Below are 16,681 nucleotides of genomic sequence, written 5' to 3'. Positions count from 1 at the left end.
TTCATACTCACTCTAAGTGGCGCAAAATTAATCATCCAATTCTGTTTTTGGAATAATTTTTTTCCCAACTTTTTTAGTTTTATAAAACAAAACAAATGATTTTGAGGGATGTAAGATTTTTGGACCTTTGCACGTTTGCAACGGCGAATATCGCAGGGATGAAACGATGAGCTGTATGAGCTTTACGACGACATAGACATAGCGCAGCGAATAGTGATCCAGCGGCTTCGTTGGCTGGGTCATGTCGTCCGAATGGATACAAACGCTCCGGCTTAGAAAGTATTCGATGCTGTACCAGCTGGTGGTAGCAGAGAAAGAGGAAGGCCTCCTCTGCGTTGGAAAGATCAGGTGGAGGAGGACTTGGCTCCTCTTGGTGTATCCAATTGGCGCCGGTTAGCACGAGAAAGAAACGACTGGCGTGCTTTGTTAAACTCGACCAAAATCGCGTAAACGGTTATCGCGCCAATTAAGCAGAAGAAATGATTTTGAGTGATGCAAATCTTTAGCTTGACCCTTACGCGCTTGTCTGTTTGTCCTTAGTCTTGCCATAAATTCTGTGACAAATTTTACAATGCATACGGCGAGAACAAATTCGGAGAAAAACAGCTTTTGCTTTGCATTATCTACTCATAAATTATACACAGTTTCGCGGCAAATTTTGTTTGTTAACAATGGAGTGGGGAGCTAAGAAAATCGCATTGCAGTGATTGCATTACAAAAGTTGGGTAAAAGTGCAAGTGAGATTTACGAAGTGCTGAAAAATATTAATATTTCGAGAATTATTGTCTACTGCACCATCAATCGTTTTTTCCAAACTTCTGAAGTGACCGCCAAAAAAAGAAGTGGTCATCTTCGCGTGGTTCGAATCAGGGATAAGCCATAATTCGCAGAAATTCCCTTAGAAAGCAGAAAATCATGTCCAGAATGCATCGACCAGATCTAATACATGAAAGTTTTCCGTTGCTCAACTGGTCAGCTTTTGACAACGCGCTTGAAGAAAATTAGACTCGACAGATGCAAGCCGCTTCTTCGGTGGCACGCGGTCAAGGGCCACGAAAATACTCTTCTCACAAATGAGAAAATTTTCACTATTGAAGAAGTTTTTGAAACGCAAAACGACAAAATCTATGCTAAAACTTCTAACATATATAATTTACTTTGGATCCTGTTGGGGCGTGGCCCTACGCAACATAATTATTGAAATCATTTCGATTGTGAGCAAGTCATTTTAAATCCTGGTGTGAAAAAACTCGGGGCTACCAGATTCTCAAAATTTTGCATAAGCACGCGTTGTCTAGAAAATCTAAGCTAATCCCCCATCTTTCCGAATTACACCGATTACTGAAAGCAGAAACAAAATAAAGAAACACTTCTAAAGACGCAAAAGATGTTGTTCTATGGGCCAAATGTTATTCAACATGACCACCATCCAACCTCCGTGACGATTTGGTTGGGAGTGTCTTGTAAAGGCGTCACATGTCTTCATTTCTGCGAAGGAGGGGTCAAGACTGAGGCAAAAATGTTCCAGGAGGATGTCTTAGAAGGCGTGGTGAAGCAGTTGAGTAGTACTCACTTCAATGGAGAGCGTTGGATCTTCCAGCAAGGTTCCGCTCTCGCTCATAAGCAAAAACCACCCAGCAGTGGCTAAAAAATTATATTCCTGGGTTTTTAGCCGCAGAAGATTGGCCGACTGGAAGTCCAAATCTGATTGTTAAAACTGTTACAGCAAGACCATAAAGCTCCGTGACAATCTCGAGCATTTCCCAACCAATATAGTTTTAAAGAAGAGTATCTACTCACTTTTGTGCGTCTTCCATAATCTGGTGTTGGAAAGCGTAAGAGGCGCCATGAGTAGCACAGGGAACTGAGCCACAAAATTACGCTGATGCTGGCGTACAAAGACGTCAGTCAGCGATTGCTGTTGTAGACTTAATATAAGGCCTGGGCCATCAACGATGAATAATTTCGAAATAAGTTAGCGCCTAGCAACAAGAAACTATGCTACGGGTATTGGCGCAAACATCACTGTTGGCAGTTGCAACTATTAAAATATTTTGCATGCTTGGCTACCGTCAGCATCGTCACTAACAGTGCCAGGGTTCAGACCAAACGAAGAATAAATCTTACCAGCAGTTAATATTTTGGGCTCCAAAGATAAATGAAAATCAAAATCCTCTTCCGATGAACGAAATTCACACTAAAAGTCCCTCATCATTCAGCACAAGCCAAGCAAAAATGAGAAGCCGCTTGAGACATGCCAAACAAATAGCATGTGCCCGATATATGGACTTGTCAGCATGGGTGGCAGGTGCCAAAGAAGAAGGGATTTTAACTATATGATCTTTCCAATAGCACAGACATTGTGAACAGCTTAAAAGTTCAACGACTGCGTTGGCTAGGCGCTAATTAACCGGCGAAAAGATCTACCCACGAGTAGACATTGAAAGCTAGAACGGCCACGAACATAATGAAAGCACTAGGTTAGGTTAGGTTTCGCAGCCGCATCGCACATAGAGACAGCGATGCCACTTAGACCACGAAATGAGTTGTTGTGAACCGCAGGGACTGGGCTACAGTTCCCCTTTCATATTGAACCATCCTGAGCTTTTGAGAAAGCGTAAAAGGTTGTTGATACCAAAAAAGGCGTTGAAATGTTTCCAACTCCTTCTCCTTCCTGCAGCACCGACAGAAATCATGCATGTAAACGCCCAATCTCCTTGCGTGATTTCCTATGAGACAATGTCCTGGGACGACCCCTACTAAGGTTCTAATTCGAAGTCTACTCAATTTTATAATATTCTTGGTTAGACGTAGATTTAGTCTTGGCCTTGGCCATCACAGGTATTGGCACTAATCCATCTTGGATTTACGGAACTGATTAGTGCGTTCATAACAAGAAGCTTACAAGCACTAATTTCAGATGAGCCTATCTGCTAGTACAATTTCTGTGACATAGGTATAATCGCGTCATGCTTTTTCAAAAATCGAAGAAGCCATTCCCAATCTTCTCTTGTTACATTGGCTGGAGGTTACTTTCAGCAACACAGAGCCACATATGGTATCCTTCTGCACACGCTAGCTTGGGTTGATTGAAGAAATTGTAGGTGATAAGTTTATTTTCTGAAAGGAACCTTTAAATTAATGACTCTGAGTTTTTTTTGTGAGGCCATTTGAAGTTATTAGTCAACATGAACAAACCAGCACCTATTGACGCTCAGGAAGCCGGTTTAATGCCTTCGCCACATTTAAAATGGTTTCTTTGGGTGTTTTTTTAAGGAGTTAGGGGTAGTCCGTGGCCCGAAAAAAATTATAATTTATAAAAATTGTTTTTTTGCTAGTCAATTACTTTATTTTACAAAAATAAAAATGAAGCAAACATTAGCAAAATTTAAAAAAAAAAAAAATAAGAATGGTAAAAGTGGTCGTTGTTTGTGTGGAGCCCGTTTCTCCAAAAGTACCTTGCGGTGATCATCACAAAACCTTGGGGATTCCTCTAAAACCAATCGGACAAGACAAATTAGTTTTATTAATAGAACATCTTGTGATCGAAGCTTCTTTTTCAAAATCAACAATATGGCGGCCTCAGGAAATATTTTGCAGATTTTCGAGAAAAAAACCGACAATTAAAAAACCGAAATTTAAAAAAAAATCCTTCGATCAGGCACTAGTTTTTTTATTTTTTTCAAAAGCAGTATACATTTTATTGAAATCTACGTAGCGGTTTTTAAGTTACAGTAACCACTAGCTAAAAAAAACAGAGTTTTGAGAAAAATGCATTTAAAGTTTTGCTATCTGCCCCGAAGCGCCCGAGCGCCTGAACGCCCTTTGTTAATTGTTGAATAACTCGAAAAGTATTTGTCGGATTGACTTCAAATTTTCATACAATAATTTTAAGATATTAAGCAAACAAAAAAATCAAATTTCTTTGAAAATAGAGACTACCCCGAACCCCTTAAAAACGTGTAAAACGGAAACGAGAAAAAAATTTTTATTTTTCTTTTCTGTTTTTTATTTTTTGATTTATTGTTAAAAAATCAAAAAAAAATTTTTTGCCCATACAAGGTTCCTTCAAAAAGTTGTTAGCCTTCAAAAAATGGTCTTACAAAACAAGGTATGTCGCTGGCGACACGAATTCCGGAACTCACAGGTGTCAGAAGTCAAAACACAAAACGGTTCTTGTTAAGTATGAATGAAATGTGTATGATTGACTATGTGTGAAGTTCCGCCCTCTATTCGCGAACAGATTGGATGCATAGGATTTCTATTGATTCGATTACTCGTCGAGATGAAATTGTAGGGCTAATGGTAAAGGTAATGGTTTTACGGCTTAGGCTAAGGCCTTTATGCACTGCGATCAGATTGATCTATTGCGCCCCCCTCCTGTGGCCTAATGCCTCACACTTGGTGACCGGAACCTGCATGATCTTTTACTAGATAACCATATCGTGTTAAAGTGTTTATTACAAGAAAAGGGGCTTGTAAGTGCAATACGGAGTAATCTGAGGCCCTTTTTATCTAGGGTTAGAGCAGATTTTGCTCTGTTGGCAATGAAGTTCAAAAACTTTTTGGAGGGATTAAGGCCACTTGTACCGTTCTAGTGTTCCCTGATTTTAGTTTAGGATAGGATTCATTTTTCTGCCCCTTTTTTGGCAAACAAGTCTGCTTTCTCGTTTCCTTCGTGTTCCTCATGTCCTGGTACCCAAATCAGTAAGACTTGATTATGAGAGACTTTTGACTTGAATGTGAAGCTATTCAAGGCTTTGAGAACCGATTGCCTGTCCGAAAGTATTTTAATTTTTACTTTCTCGAACTCTCGTTTGGATATGTTTTCCACTGTTTCCATTATGGCGAAGAGCTCCGCATGGAAACTTGTGGTTTCTGGTTTCCCTAACACTACGTCTATTCCATTTATTCCCAGGGTGGGTATATTTAGAACCCTTTTCATGGTAAATGGGATAATAGTGGTTTTTGGAAGGATGGATTGATAATCCCTCTTTTCTACACCCCTTCCAGGTGATATTTAAGGCATCCTGCATTAAGTCTTTAATGGTCCTTTCGTGGTTGCCATTAATTATTAGAGAAATGTCATCTGCATACCTTACTGTTTTATACCCTTTATTGTTAGGGGTTTGAACCAAATCATCAGCCAAAATAGACCAGAGCAATGGGAATAGCACCCCCCTTCTGGACATCCAGTGTTACAGCCGTGAAGTAACACTTAGGGCCAGAGAGGCTGTGATTATCCTTTGGTTTAGCATGTTCCTTACCCATTTAACAATTGCTGGATCGGCTCCCCTATTGGAGAGCGCCAGTTCTATTGCTTAAAGCTACTTTTTTCTTCTCACAAAAGGAAACGCTGCAGTAGAAAGTCTAATTGTTTCAAGTCTAATGATTGTATACTTACCGCTATTGACTTTTCACCACGCCTTCGAGTCATTGAATTGTGAGTATGCACTTATATTTATTTATATGGCCAAAATGTGTCAGAAATGTAAGTACGATTACATCGTATTAAATGAACTGCTGGGCTTGTGCCGGCGACACCTTTTCAAATTTATAAATGGATGTAATAAAAAAGTACGAATTAAAAACTTGTTCCAAATATTTAGGCTCATAACACAAAGAAGAAGCCGCTTAATACGAAAAACTAAATTAAACCAGTTGAACGAAACCTGCGATGCGATCGCAAGCAGCGATTATAGGCTTAATTTGGATCAACAAAAAAATAACAGTCTAGACTCGTCGTAATACCTAAATGAATGTGTGTTTATAATTACATTGAAAAAGGTATGCAAATGCAAGCCATAACTCAATAACGCAGATCAGAGCAATACAAGGAAGATATGAGGAAAAACAATGGAAGAAGTGAATTTTTATTAATAAGTCGCGCTTAGTTATGTTGCGCCAAGTTCGTTATCAATTGCAACAATGGTAAAGTACATTTAATTTTAATCACATCAACTAACCGGAGACGAGCCAAATTTCAGACAAGTCTTGTATATAAAAGGGTCCGTTTTCAGGATAAGAGGCATAACTAAGTCAAACATCTACCACACAACATGAAGTCGTTTGTGATTTTCGCCGCTGGTGAGTATAGAACAACTAAAGATTTTAAGTATTGAAAAAGAGAAAAGTTTAAGCAATGTACCTTTTCCACCATTCTTGCAGCACTCGTATGTGTACAAGCCGTTCAACTGCCAGTGATAGTCTCCCGTTCTTCCGAATCCAGCGAGGAGGAATATAGCGTACTCTTGCCAGCTAAAGGTCAACGCCCTGTCAGCCTACCGGGTGTTGGCGTTGTTAATCAGCCTGTTTTAGAAGCAGTTAAGGTGAAGGTGCCAACCTATGCAAGTCCAGAAACTAAGCAACAACTCATCACACAAGCCTTAGCTGCGCGGGGCCATAGTGCAGCACAACCCTTAGTAGCGGAGACAACCAACGTGGATCAGGAGCAAGTCTTGCTGGTGCGTGAACGACGTGCAGTGCCTGTTGTTACAACCGCAGCCAATAAAATGGTCTCAGAAGCCACAACTGCAGCTGGCGAGGTCTCAACTAGTAAAGTGACTGAGATGCCACGAGTTGGAAGCGTCACAAAAGCACCCGTCGTGGCCGCAGTTCCTGTTGGTGTTTAGTAAATTAGTGAACGCCATATTTACAAACACTTTCCATTAAGCAGCATGAAGGAACAAATTGCATTTTTCAAGTTACATGTTTTCTTCGTAATCATTAAGGTTTTTAAATTTAATTGCTAATTTTGAAAAATTTTTTCAAATATTTCGGATTTGCTCCGAACATTCAAGTTTGCACATTTTTCTGTTACTGTGCGCTATCGCGTAAATCGAAATAAAAACTGCCAAAAAATTCTATAAAAAGTATATGATTTTTATTACAGTGCTTTCCATTTTGCTTAGAAATCTTGTGGCCAGTTCTTTTCAAGGGTGAAAAACTTAAAATTAAAGTTAAGAATTTTTAATTCAAGTGAATTCGCGCACGGCTTTATTTACTTTTCCATGAGTTGCACGTTTCACGAGTATTCGTTTTCGTTGCTTCAATACAATTAATTAATTTCATGGTAAACAATTTTCAAATCCTGAACTTATAACGATATATTTTAGTGAAGTCATTCTCAAGATTTCGTTCTTTTTATGACGCTCACAATCGCTTAAGAGATTTGGCCAAAGTCAACAAAGCGTGCCAGTAGTTTCCTTCTCGTGCTAACCAACGTCAATTAGGGACATCAAGGGAATCCAAGTCCTTCCTCTACTTCATCGGAGGTGCGCTGCCTCTTTTTCTGCCTTCACGAGCTGGTATTGCATCGCACCCTGAAAGTATTGAAGTATTTGTATCAATTTGTAAGATAAGATCTAGCGAATGTAGCCGCGGGATCGTTCTTCCACAAAGCTGTGTGAGGCTTACTCTCCCAAGCTCTGCAATATTTGCTGTTGCCAATGCGCAAAAGTCCATAAACCTTCAGTTGCATTTATAAAACACTCTAAGTGCCGCCTTCTTGGATGCTGTCGACATCACAGCTGTGTTATATAATGGGATGGTAAGCTTCACTTTACTGGAAATACCCGGATTTTTCCATGCTACGACGGCACTTCAGCCGTATTCGCCAAGCCTATGCTGTTACAATACCAAGAACAACGTGAGCATAATGAGGGACTAATTGCGTGCGAAATTTGTTTCCCGGGAGAAGGCGTTATTTCTATATGGCACTTAGTCCAAGATAGAACCGTTTGGAACCAAGGTAGTATCAGCCAGTAGGAGAAGCTCAGCATTTGAATTCTAGTCTTTGACTGTCTGCAAAGGAATTGCATTTAGCCACTCTAGTGTTGAATCCCATTATTTATGGGCAGCACTTTTCTTCAAGGGCTATTCTCGATTTTTGGCTCTATTACATATATGTCTCGGAGCCTTGCCTACTGGACAATTCGCATAAGGCCTTTGACACATCCTGCAAAAAAATATTAGGAGGTCGAAACGCAGCTCCGGGGCAACTTATTTACCTATTAACTTATTTACGAAATTTCCATTATTTTAAAAGTCGTGCAACGCGGTGTAGTATTTCCATGCAACTGAAGATCGTCCGAATTCATATCTTCAGTTAAGCCTACAAAAAAGCCTGTAACTATGGGTCTGGAACCAAAATGATTTCCGGAAGAATTATTGAGAAAAACAAAAACACTACAATGATGTAATTTTTGCAATGCTTTGGTGTTTCAGCAATCATGCGTGGGGTGAGTTTAGTTTTTGAGTCAAGTTTAGTTTTTTCAAAAAATTGTTTCCTAAAAGTTAAAAATTCCGAAGAAATTTTTTCGGTAATAACGAGGAGACAATGTCGAAGATGTAAAACTAATAAGCGGCTCCAGAGATAATTTTTTAAGCTAATCCAATGACTTAAAAATGTGTATTAAAGGCAATGATTTTGTTAAATTTAAGATGTGTATAGTTAAAGGTATGAAATTGATGTTGCTTTTCGCTCAAGCTGACTAAGAAAGGAGCAAAATATGGTATATTTGTATAAACTACGGTATTTTATCGGCAAAACTCTAAACTTACTGGTAGCGATTTTTTTTAAGGTTATGAAAGCTTAAATATTAAACATGGATAAGGGTTTTCAAAACCGTTCGCAAATCTTCTTTTCGGTCTATTCCATCAACCTCGTTATATGTATGTATATTGATGAAGCATAGCTATATAGTATAGTCGGGCAATCAAACTGCATTAAAAGCAGTCGCTTGACTTGCTAGGGTATGAATGCCTTAACAACCTAAACCAAGTAAGAGCAGCAATAAAATTGTTGGATGCCGGGTTACTTTGGAATAAAAGGTAATGAAATTGCTGATTAACATGCTAGGCCGGAGCAGATTTTCATTTGTAACGGATGATTTTTTAGCTATTCTCTTTTTAAACAGTTGGTTTAAACAGCTGACGCACTTTTCGTGTTTTGTTTCACTGTCAAACATCTTCAGTTTGGTCTATAATTTAACCATGAATAATCTTACAAACGAACAACGCTTGCAAATCATTGAATTTTATTATAGAAATGCGTGTTCTGTTAAGAAAGTTTATCGCGCGCTTCTTCCATTCCAGTGATGAGGCACATTTTCACCTCATTGGATTCGTCAATAAGCAGAATTGCCGCATTTGGGCGAATGATAATCCAAGAGTGATTTCCGAAAAACCAATGCACCCACAAAGAATGACTGTTTGGTGCGGTTTATGGGCCGGCGATATCATTAGCCCGTATTCTTTCCAAAATGAGGCCGGTCTGGCTGTTACTGTGAATAGTGTTCGCTATCGTGAGATGATAACGAACTTTTTATTGCCCGAATTGGAAGATATGTACGTGGACGATATGTGGTTTCAGGAAAACGCGTAACAATGGACTTGTTGAGAGGCGAGTTCGGTGAACATTTTATTTCACGTTCGGGATCTGTGAATTGGCCACCCAGATCTTGCGATATAACGCCTTTAGATTATTTTTTGTGGGGCTATGTTAAAGCTCATGTCTATTCAGACAAGCCTGCTTCAATTAACTCATTGGAAGACAACATTAAAGCACTTAAATGTGAGATACCGGGCGAAACATTGGAAAGAGTATGCCAAAATTGGACTAAGTGATGGACCATTTGAAGCGCAGTCGCGGTCAACATTTGCATGAAATAATCTTAAAACATTAAATTATATGGACTGCATTGTCGATTTAAATTAAAATTTCATGCATTTTTCGGAATTTTACGTGTGTTTTTTCGAAAAACTTTCCTATAGCTCTTAAAAAATCACCCTTTATTTTATTTTTTTTGGAACCGAAAATATTATTTTATGTAATTCTAATGCACGTCTTCGCGAGTTTTAAATAGCCGATCAACCTTTTGTCAGGAATATCTTTCAAATATGAAAAATATGTGGATCCCAGGCACATTTGTTCAGTCTGACAAATAGCAGGGCAAGGGCAAAGTAGGTGTTCCAAAGTACCCCTAACATTTGCTTCGTTGCATGTGTTAGACGCACCACTCTGGACTAATCCCACTTTAGCTGCGTGATGTGGGTTGAGCCAGTGTTCCGTCAGCGGGACCAACGAATATTTTGCAGTCTTTTCTAAAGAGTGATAAAATAAAGTTCGTATTCCAAGTCCTTAGCATTTTGGTAGTTTTGTACAAGGTTGAGTGTTACCATATCGACCTCGTTTCCATAGCCAGTCCTCATTCAGTTTCGTTTTCTGAAAGCAGAGTTATGGGTAAATGGAGAGTAAATAGTTGGGAAAGTACTCAAAGAATTACCCATCGGGAAGTCACAGAAGAACTCCCTAAAGCCAAAAGGCTTATAAGAACTTTTACCTGCCATAAGGAATTGCATAACATGCATAAAGCAGACATAAGGAAAATCTTCTGACAGGTCACTATTACTTAAATTATCATCTCTCAAAAATTCACATTATGAATGAGAGGCAGAGTAGACTCTGTCTAGAAGATGATGAAATCAGAGAGCATTTCTTTTGCATCTGTATTGCCTTGGCCGATTGAAATCAAGAATGCTTCTGTGGCAGATATTCGAACATTTGTCTGCAAGGGGGAAAATCTATCCGAATCGCATAATATTTTAGCATTTTTAAATCTCGATTACGATTCAAAACGTTGGATACACAATGGGATATTGATTTTATATACATATATATTTTTATGCTAAGTTCCAGTACTTTGAAATTCAATTTGTATAGGAGATGCCACAGACTAATTTGTCTAATCGAGGCAAAAGTTACGCTTTATTTCAAGTTGACAGCAGTAAAATCGTAACAACAAACAAATTCACTTGCACATTTAAAATATTGGTAGGGATTGCTGCTTTTACAGGGAGAAGCCATCACGTTGGTACCAGGAAGAAATTGAACTTATTCTTGACTTACGGAAAGAACAACTGCCGCAGCTTCGAAAAAAAGAACAAATTTGGCAGTTGGTTATCAAATGTCGCGTTGGACTGACTATGTAAACGGGTGGATTAACGAACTTGATTTAAACTCTGTAATGTTGATATGTAAACGTACTTTTTGGCTCGTTATTCAATAGATACATCTCGTATAATTGTTTTCTTCACCTCTATAATTATTTATAAAGGACGAAATTGAGTAAATGAAACTAAATGAAAGGAGAGCTGGGAGTAAATTGATTTCAGTTGTAGTCAGCACAAAGAGCTCTATCGAGTTCCATTTTTTATATATGTCACTGTAAGCGGCGTATTCTTTACGCATGTCAAAATAAATTTTACAGTGTTGACAAGGCAATTACCTTAAATCAAATATTTGCACGAAGTGCTACCAAATAAAAGGATCAAAAGTACAATACGAGTACAACACAAAAATAAACATAATAAAATCAAACTGAGATGACGGGCAGTGGTTATTATTTCCAATGACAAACAAATGGAGAACAAGAGCAGAAGAACAAAGCAATTCAAATAAATTATTGAAATTAAGTAAACACTCATGTTTATATAAATATACACACATACATGCATAATTAAAAATAAATTTAATCGATACTTTACTAAGGAATTGAACTGTTGAGAGTGAATGTAACACTAAATGAAACGGGCTGCTTGTGACGACAGTTGGAAGTGCACACATACACGCACACTGCAAGTACATACATACTAGAGAAGTAATTTTTACATTTTTCCGATCCCGGCATTTTCGGGATCCCGATACTAATATACCGAAATTCGGGGTTGCTCTCGGGATTTTGGTATTAAGTATTTTGCAACAACTTAACTCGAAAAAATTGCATCGATATTGTTTGAGAAGCTGTCTTACCATAAAATAAATAATAAATAAATGGGTTTCAAACAGTTTTTTATTTAAAGGCCCAATTAAAAGGGCCATAAATTTAGTTTGGATTATTACTTTTATTCAATTCAAAGTAAAAAATGTGTGAATATAATACGAAATTAGGAATCCATTTACTTTTGCTCAATATGACCACCTTTTGCCTTACCTATGGCCTTGATGGTGTCCAGAAATGGATCGCAAGCTGCCCGAAAGTGACTTGCTGGTATTTTGGCCCGCTCGCGAACAATGGCTGTTTTCAGCGCCCCGAGACTGGTGAATCTTTTAGTTCGGACCTTGCTTTCCAAAATGACCCAAAGAGAATAATTCATCGGATTCGCATCTGGTGAATTTGAAAGCCATTGTGTGGACGTTATGAAGTTGGGAACGTTGTTTTTTAGCCTCCCTCGGTTCACTAGAATTTTGTGAGACGGTGCCGAGTCCTGTTGAAACGTCCCTGGTCTGCCACCGAAATGTTTGTCTGCCCACGGCTACAAAGCAATCTCCAAAATACTTTCCCGATAATATTTCGGATTTACCTTTACGCCAGGCTCGATGAAAACGATTAGAGAGCGCCCATCTGCGGTTACAGCGGCCCAAACCATTACTTATGGCGGGTGCTGCCTCCTGGCGATCTCGTATTAACGGTCGGTCAAATAAACCCGATCGTTTTGGGAGTTTACGAATTGCTCAATTTGAAAAATTTTCTCGTCAAAAAACACAATGTTCGGAAATTGACCGCTTTCAGCCAAGCGAAGGAACTCCTTCGCTCCCTCAGGTCTGACTTGTTGCTGCTTTGGTATGAGCTCATGCATTTGGATCTTGTAGGACTTGACTTTGAGATAATTTTTCAGTATGCGGCGGTTGCTACGGTCAGATATTTTCAGTTCTTTCACCATTTGATTGGCACTTCATCGGGGATTTCGCTCAAGTCGCTTATTCACTTTTTGAACCATTTCACGTGTTTGCAGTCTTTTGATGACCACTTCCATGACATTTCGCGATGCTACCAGTGTCATTTTAACGAGTAATGCTGCGATAAACAAAAATTTTATTCACTTTAAGGTGCTCGACCTCACTAACAATAGCTGGTTGTGATTTTCCAGCCAAATGTAATGCAGTCACACTATTACGTTCGAAATCCATTACTGATTTCCTTTTTTCGCGTTTACCCTCAGCAAAATGCTTCCGTGCGCTTGTAAACAATACTCTGGACTATCATTTCTGCCCGCGCATCAACTGCGCGAGCGGTCTGAAGTTGGTTACACTTCGAGTGGCGGGTGTTAAAATATACTGAAATCCCGTGGTCACGGGATTGACATCCCTCATTCATAAGTAAGTATTTGTGTTAACCGCAAAAAAAGTTAAATATAAATTTGTTTGCCTAAATCAGTTTCATGACTCAGTGGATTTTAAATTCAAATTATATAAAACAGTACATTTGAATGGAATCACAAACACTTCAGTACGAAACATACTGAGGAAAAGAACATGAGGGTGCTAGTGATATTTACCGCAGGTAAGTCTGATACAGGATATTCATATGAAATGTTGAAACTAACCGTATTTCACTTTCTATACACCTGCTCCTTTCGCCGTGCGCAGCGCTGCTATGCGTCCAAGCAGTTAGAGTGCCGTATATCATATCAGAATCCAGCGAGGAGGACTACCACATACTCTTGCCGCCTAATAAGAAAGGACACGTGAATTTGCCAGGTGTGGGCATAGTGAATCATCCCGTTATACAGGCGGTTAAAGTGAAAGTGCCACGCTATGCAGATCCTTTACTTAAACAACAAATTATCGAAGAGTTTCTAGCCGCACAAGGATTGGATCCGAAAGGTTTTGCCGGTCAAAACTTAGACGCTAAAGAAATTAAGGCGAAAAATGTGGCTGCAGATAATTTGAATGCACGTAACTTCAATTTAGAAAACTTATACAATCTAGGTTTGGACCTGCAGTACGCAAATGCGCCGCGAAATGTAGCCACACAACCTACCGAGCAAAAGTCTACTAAAACCGCTAACGAGCCATTTTTGCTATATGCGCTCGCGCCGGTGCGCAATCGACGTCAAATTGAGGTAGGGAGCAGCACTACATCACCCTTAGATACCACAACAGTACCTGATGTAATCGAAACAAGTACAATTACTGAGTTACCAGCGATGGAGGGCGTTACAGAAATGTTGGATGCCGTATCGCCGGTAAGCAGCACTGAATCACCGATAACAACAACTTTACCACCACCAGCACCAGTACCACTTTTTGGTTTCGGTTCTTTATTGCCAGCTGAAGTCTCACGCGTAGCTTTCGTGCCAAGAATTCCTATGGCCACGCCACCATCAATCAGCACTACTGAGGGACCAGACAATGTACCGCAACCAACAATAGTCGTCCACAATCGCTTTGCACGCGCGGTGCCCTCCAATATCCAAGATCATACGCAGTTAACCAAAGCAACACCTGTGCCACCGGTGCCTCAAATGGATTTGCGTGGTCCGAAAATGTCCGATTTGGCACGTTCGCGTAAATTGCGTGCTGCTGCTGACGTGACTGTTGACACAACACCAGCACCCATGGATGGCGCAGTGGTTGCGAATCAGAAGAACACAACTGAGCCGAATTGCGATATTGAGTGCACCAAATTTGACTTGAATCCCGTTTGTGCTTTTAATGGCGAGTGCTACCACGAATTCGCCAATCAATGCGTTATGGATACATTCCTGTGCAAACGTCCAGATTTGGGTTTCAAGGCAACGCCGGGAGAACGCTGCACAATGCATTGGCTCAAGCGTTGTAATGCGGAGCAGCTGAAAATGGAATAGTGGGTGGGTAGCTGGAGTTAAGAAATTTGTCGATTTACTCACGATATTTCACTATTAAGTATTTTGTAAATAGTAAAACATTTTGATGAATAAAATAATCCTTAGAATCTCTTAATGTGACAAAGGTTAAATCGCAGTATTTGTATACGACTGTAAGCTAGCTTGCCATTGAACTAAGATTTTTTTAAATATCGCCCCTGACTTTAAAATTTACTACAATGCGGCTCGTAGTGGATGAAAGTTGACTCAGAATTGATCCTTGTTAAGAGAATAAAGAAAGAAATAATAAATAAATTCAGTGGCCACGGCGGAAGGCAGCGATGAAACAAGAAGGCGTATGTGGCCTGGACAAAGAATGGCACAGTCTTAATGAGCCCTCCATACTAAATATAATAGAGTGAGTTACTTGTTGTGAGGTATCAAATGATCCCCGTTACTGAGCAATTTATTGTTGAATTACAAAAGTGTGCACATCAATTCAATGACTTCCAATATTTCATACCAGAAAAGCTTGGCATCTGAAACAAACTTTTCATGAATACATGAACTATTTAGCTCATAGATTATTTCTCAGGGCTCATAGATGAATTGCGAATGAAATTAGATTAGAAATCCCACTTATTATCCGCGTAGTGCTACACTATTACAATACTATTGTTATTAAAATTAGACATGGAGCACTGCTACCCCAAAATTTTTTATTGTGCTATCCACAAGGATTTAGAGAATATATTTGTATCATATTTTCTATAGGAGTCCAATGCTCGCGGAATGCATCATACTATCCTTTAGTAAATGATCACCCAAGATTCTTTTTCGTTTGTGCACCTGTGTAGTGCCATCGTGAAGTAAGTGCCCTTCAATTTTATTCTCTAATTTGCAAAATGTGCAGATTTCCCAAAAATACATTCCCGCCCTAGTCAGATGATGGTCCAGCCAGCAAAGTCAATTCAGAATTTGTATGATAGTTTTTAGGTTGTTCTGATATAAGCTCATTCTATTCCTTAAAAGTGTTGGTGAAAAACGATTTCTAGAACGCTTTTAAAGGACCGATTCTGCTTATACAAGGTGGCGCAATAGTAACGTTGCGATTTTTTTGGCTGTAATTTAAAAAAAAAATGAAAAACTTTGATTCTTCTTGTGGATTATTTTTATTTGGTCTTTTAATTTTTTTTTACATCAAGTCGAGAATATGATGTCATGTAAATGGCCGCCGCCACAGTTGATTGCCATTTGAGCCCTTTTTATGGCATTTTCCACCACTTTGGCCAAAACTTCCGGCGATAGGTCCTCACATTCTTGACGGATATTGTCTTTAAGAGCTGCAAGAGTCTGAGGCTTGTTGACATAAACCCGCAACTTCAAAAAGCCCCACAGAAAGAAGTCTGGAGCGGTCAAATCAGGCGATCTTGCTGGCCAGTGCAAATCGCCAAAACGGGAGATTAGGCGCCCGGGAAATGCATCCTTCAGCATATCGGTAGTGGCACGTGCAGTGTGTGCCGTTGCACCATCCTGTTGGAACCACATGTTTTCCAATCCCAATTCATCAAGTTGCGGCAAAAAGAACTCGTTGATCATTGCTCTGTAGCGCTCATCATTCACAGTAACCGTTTGGCCAGCGACGTCTTCGAAGAAAAAAGGGCCGATGACTCCTCCAGCGAAAACAGCACACCATACAGCGACTTTGAGCGGGTGTAATGGCTCTTCGTGGGTTACACGCGGATTTTCAGTGAGCCAGAAGCGTAAATTTTGCTTATTTACATACCCGCTAATATGGAAATGGGCCTCATCACTCATGATTATTTTTGATGAAAAATCATCTTCCTCTTGGTGGTGATTAAGGATGGCTTGAGCGTATGTTAGACGCGATTGGCGGTCAGCAGCTAACAGCTTGTACCAAAATTCGCTGTAAAGACCGTCGACTGATACCCATTTGCGTGGCACGTCGTCTGGTCGATGTCGACGGCGCTTCCATGACATCCTCGGCTACAGCAGCAATATTCTCTGCAGAACGGCTACTCCGGGGTCTGCC

General features: G+C 39.6%; 1 protein-coding gene across 1 annotated transcript; it reads left to right on the top strand.

The window, feature by feature from the left end:
- The first annotated feature begins 6,007 nt into the window (after positions 1–6,007).
- Positions 6,008–14,686, top strand: LOC129242143 (uncharacterized). The gene is made up of 4 exons (XM_054878705.1): positions 6,008–6,087; positions 6,169–6,631; positions 13,261–13,343; positions 13,430–14,686. The coding sequence occupies exons 1-4, from the start codon at positions 6,060–6,062 to the stop codon at positions 14,647–14,649; spliced, it is 1,794 nt and encodes a 597-aa protein (XP_054734680.1). The 5' UTR covers positions 6,008–6,059; the 3' UTR covers positions 14,650–14,686.
- Positions 14,687–16,681: the final 1,995 nt, after the last annotated feature.

The sequence above is a fragment of the Anastrepha obliqua genome, chromosome 3, assembly GCF_027943255.1.
Source record: "Anastrepha obliqua isolate idAnaObli1 chromosome 3, idAnaObli1_1.0, whole genome shotgun sequence".
Taxonomy (NCBI): Eukaryota; Metazoa; Arthropoda; class Insecta; order Diptera; family Tephritidae; genus Anastrepha; species Anastrepha obliqua.
Note: the sequence above shows the minus strand (reverse complement) of the source record. Positions and strands in the feature narration are given on the sequence as shown.

Excerpts from the sequence above, each read along its gene's own strand:
- LOC129242143 (XM_054878705.1), top strand. The coding sequence starts at position 6,060 with ATGAAGTCGTTTGTGATTTTCGCCGCTG. Across the intron at positions 6,088-6,168 it reads GTTTGTGATTTTCGCCGCTG|CACTCGTATGTGTACAAGCC; the intron begins GTGAGTATAGAA and ends CCATTCTTGCAG. Across the intron at positions 6,632-13,260 it reads GCAGTTCCTGTTGGTGTTTA|TACATTTGAATGGAATCACA; the intron begins GTAAATTAGTGA and ends TATATAAAACAG.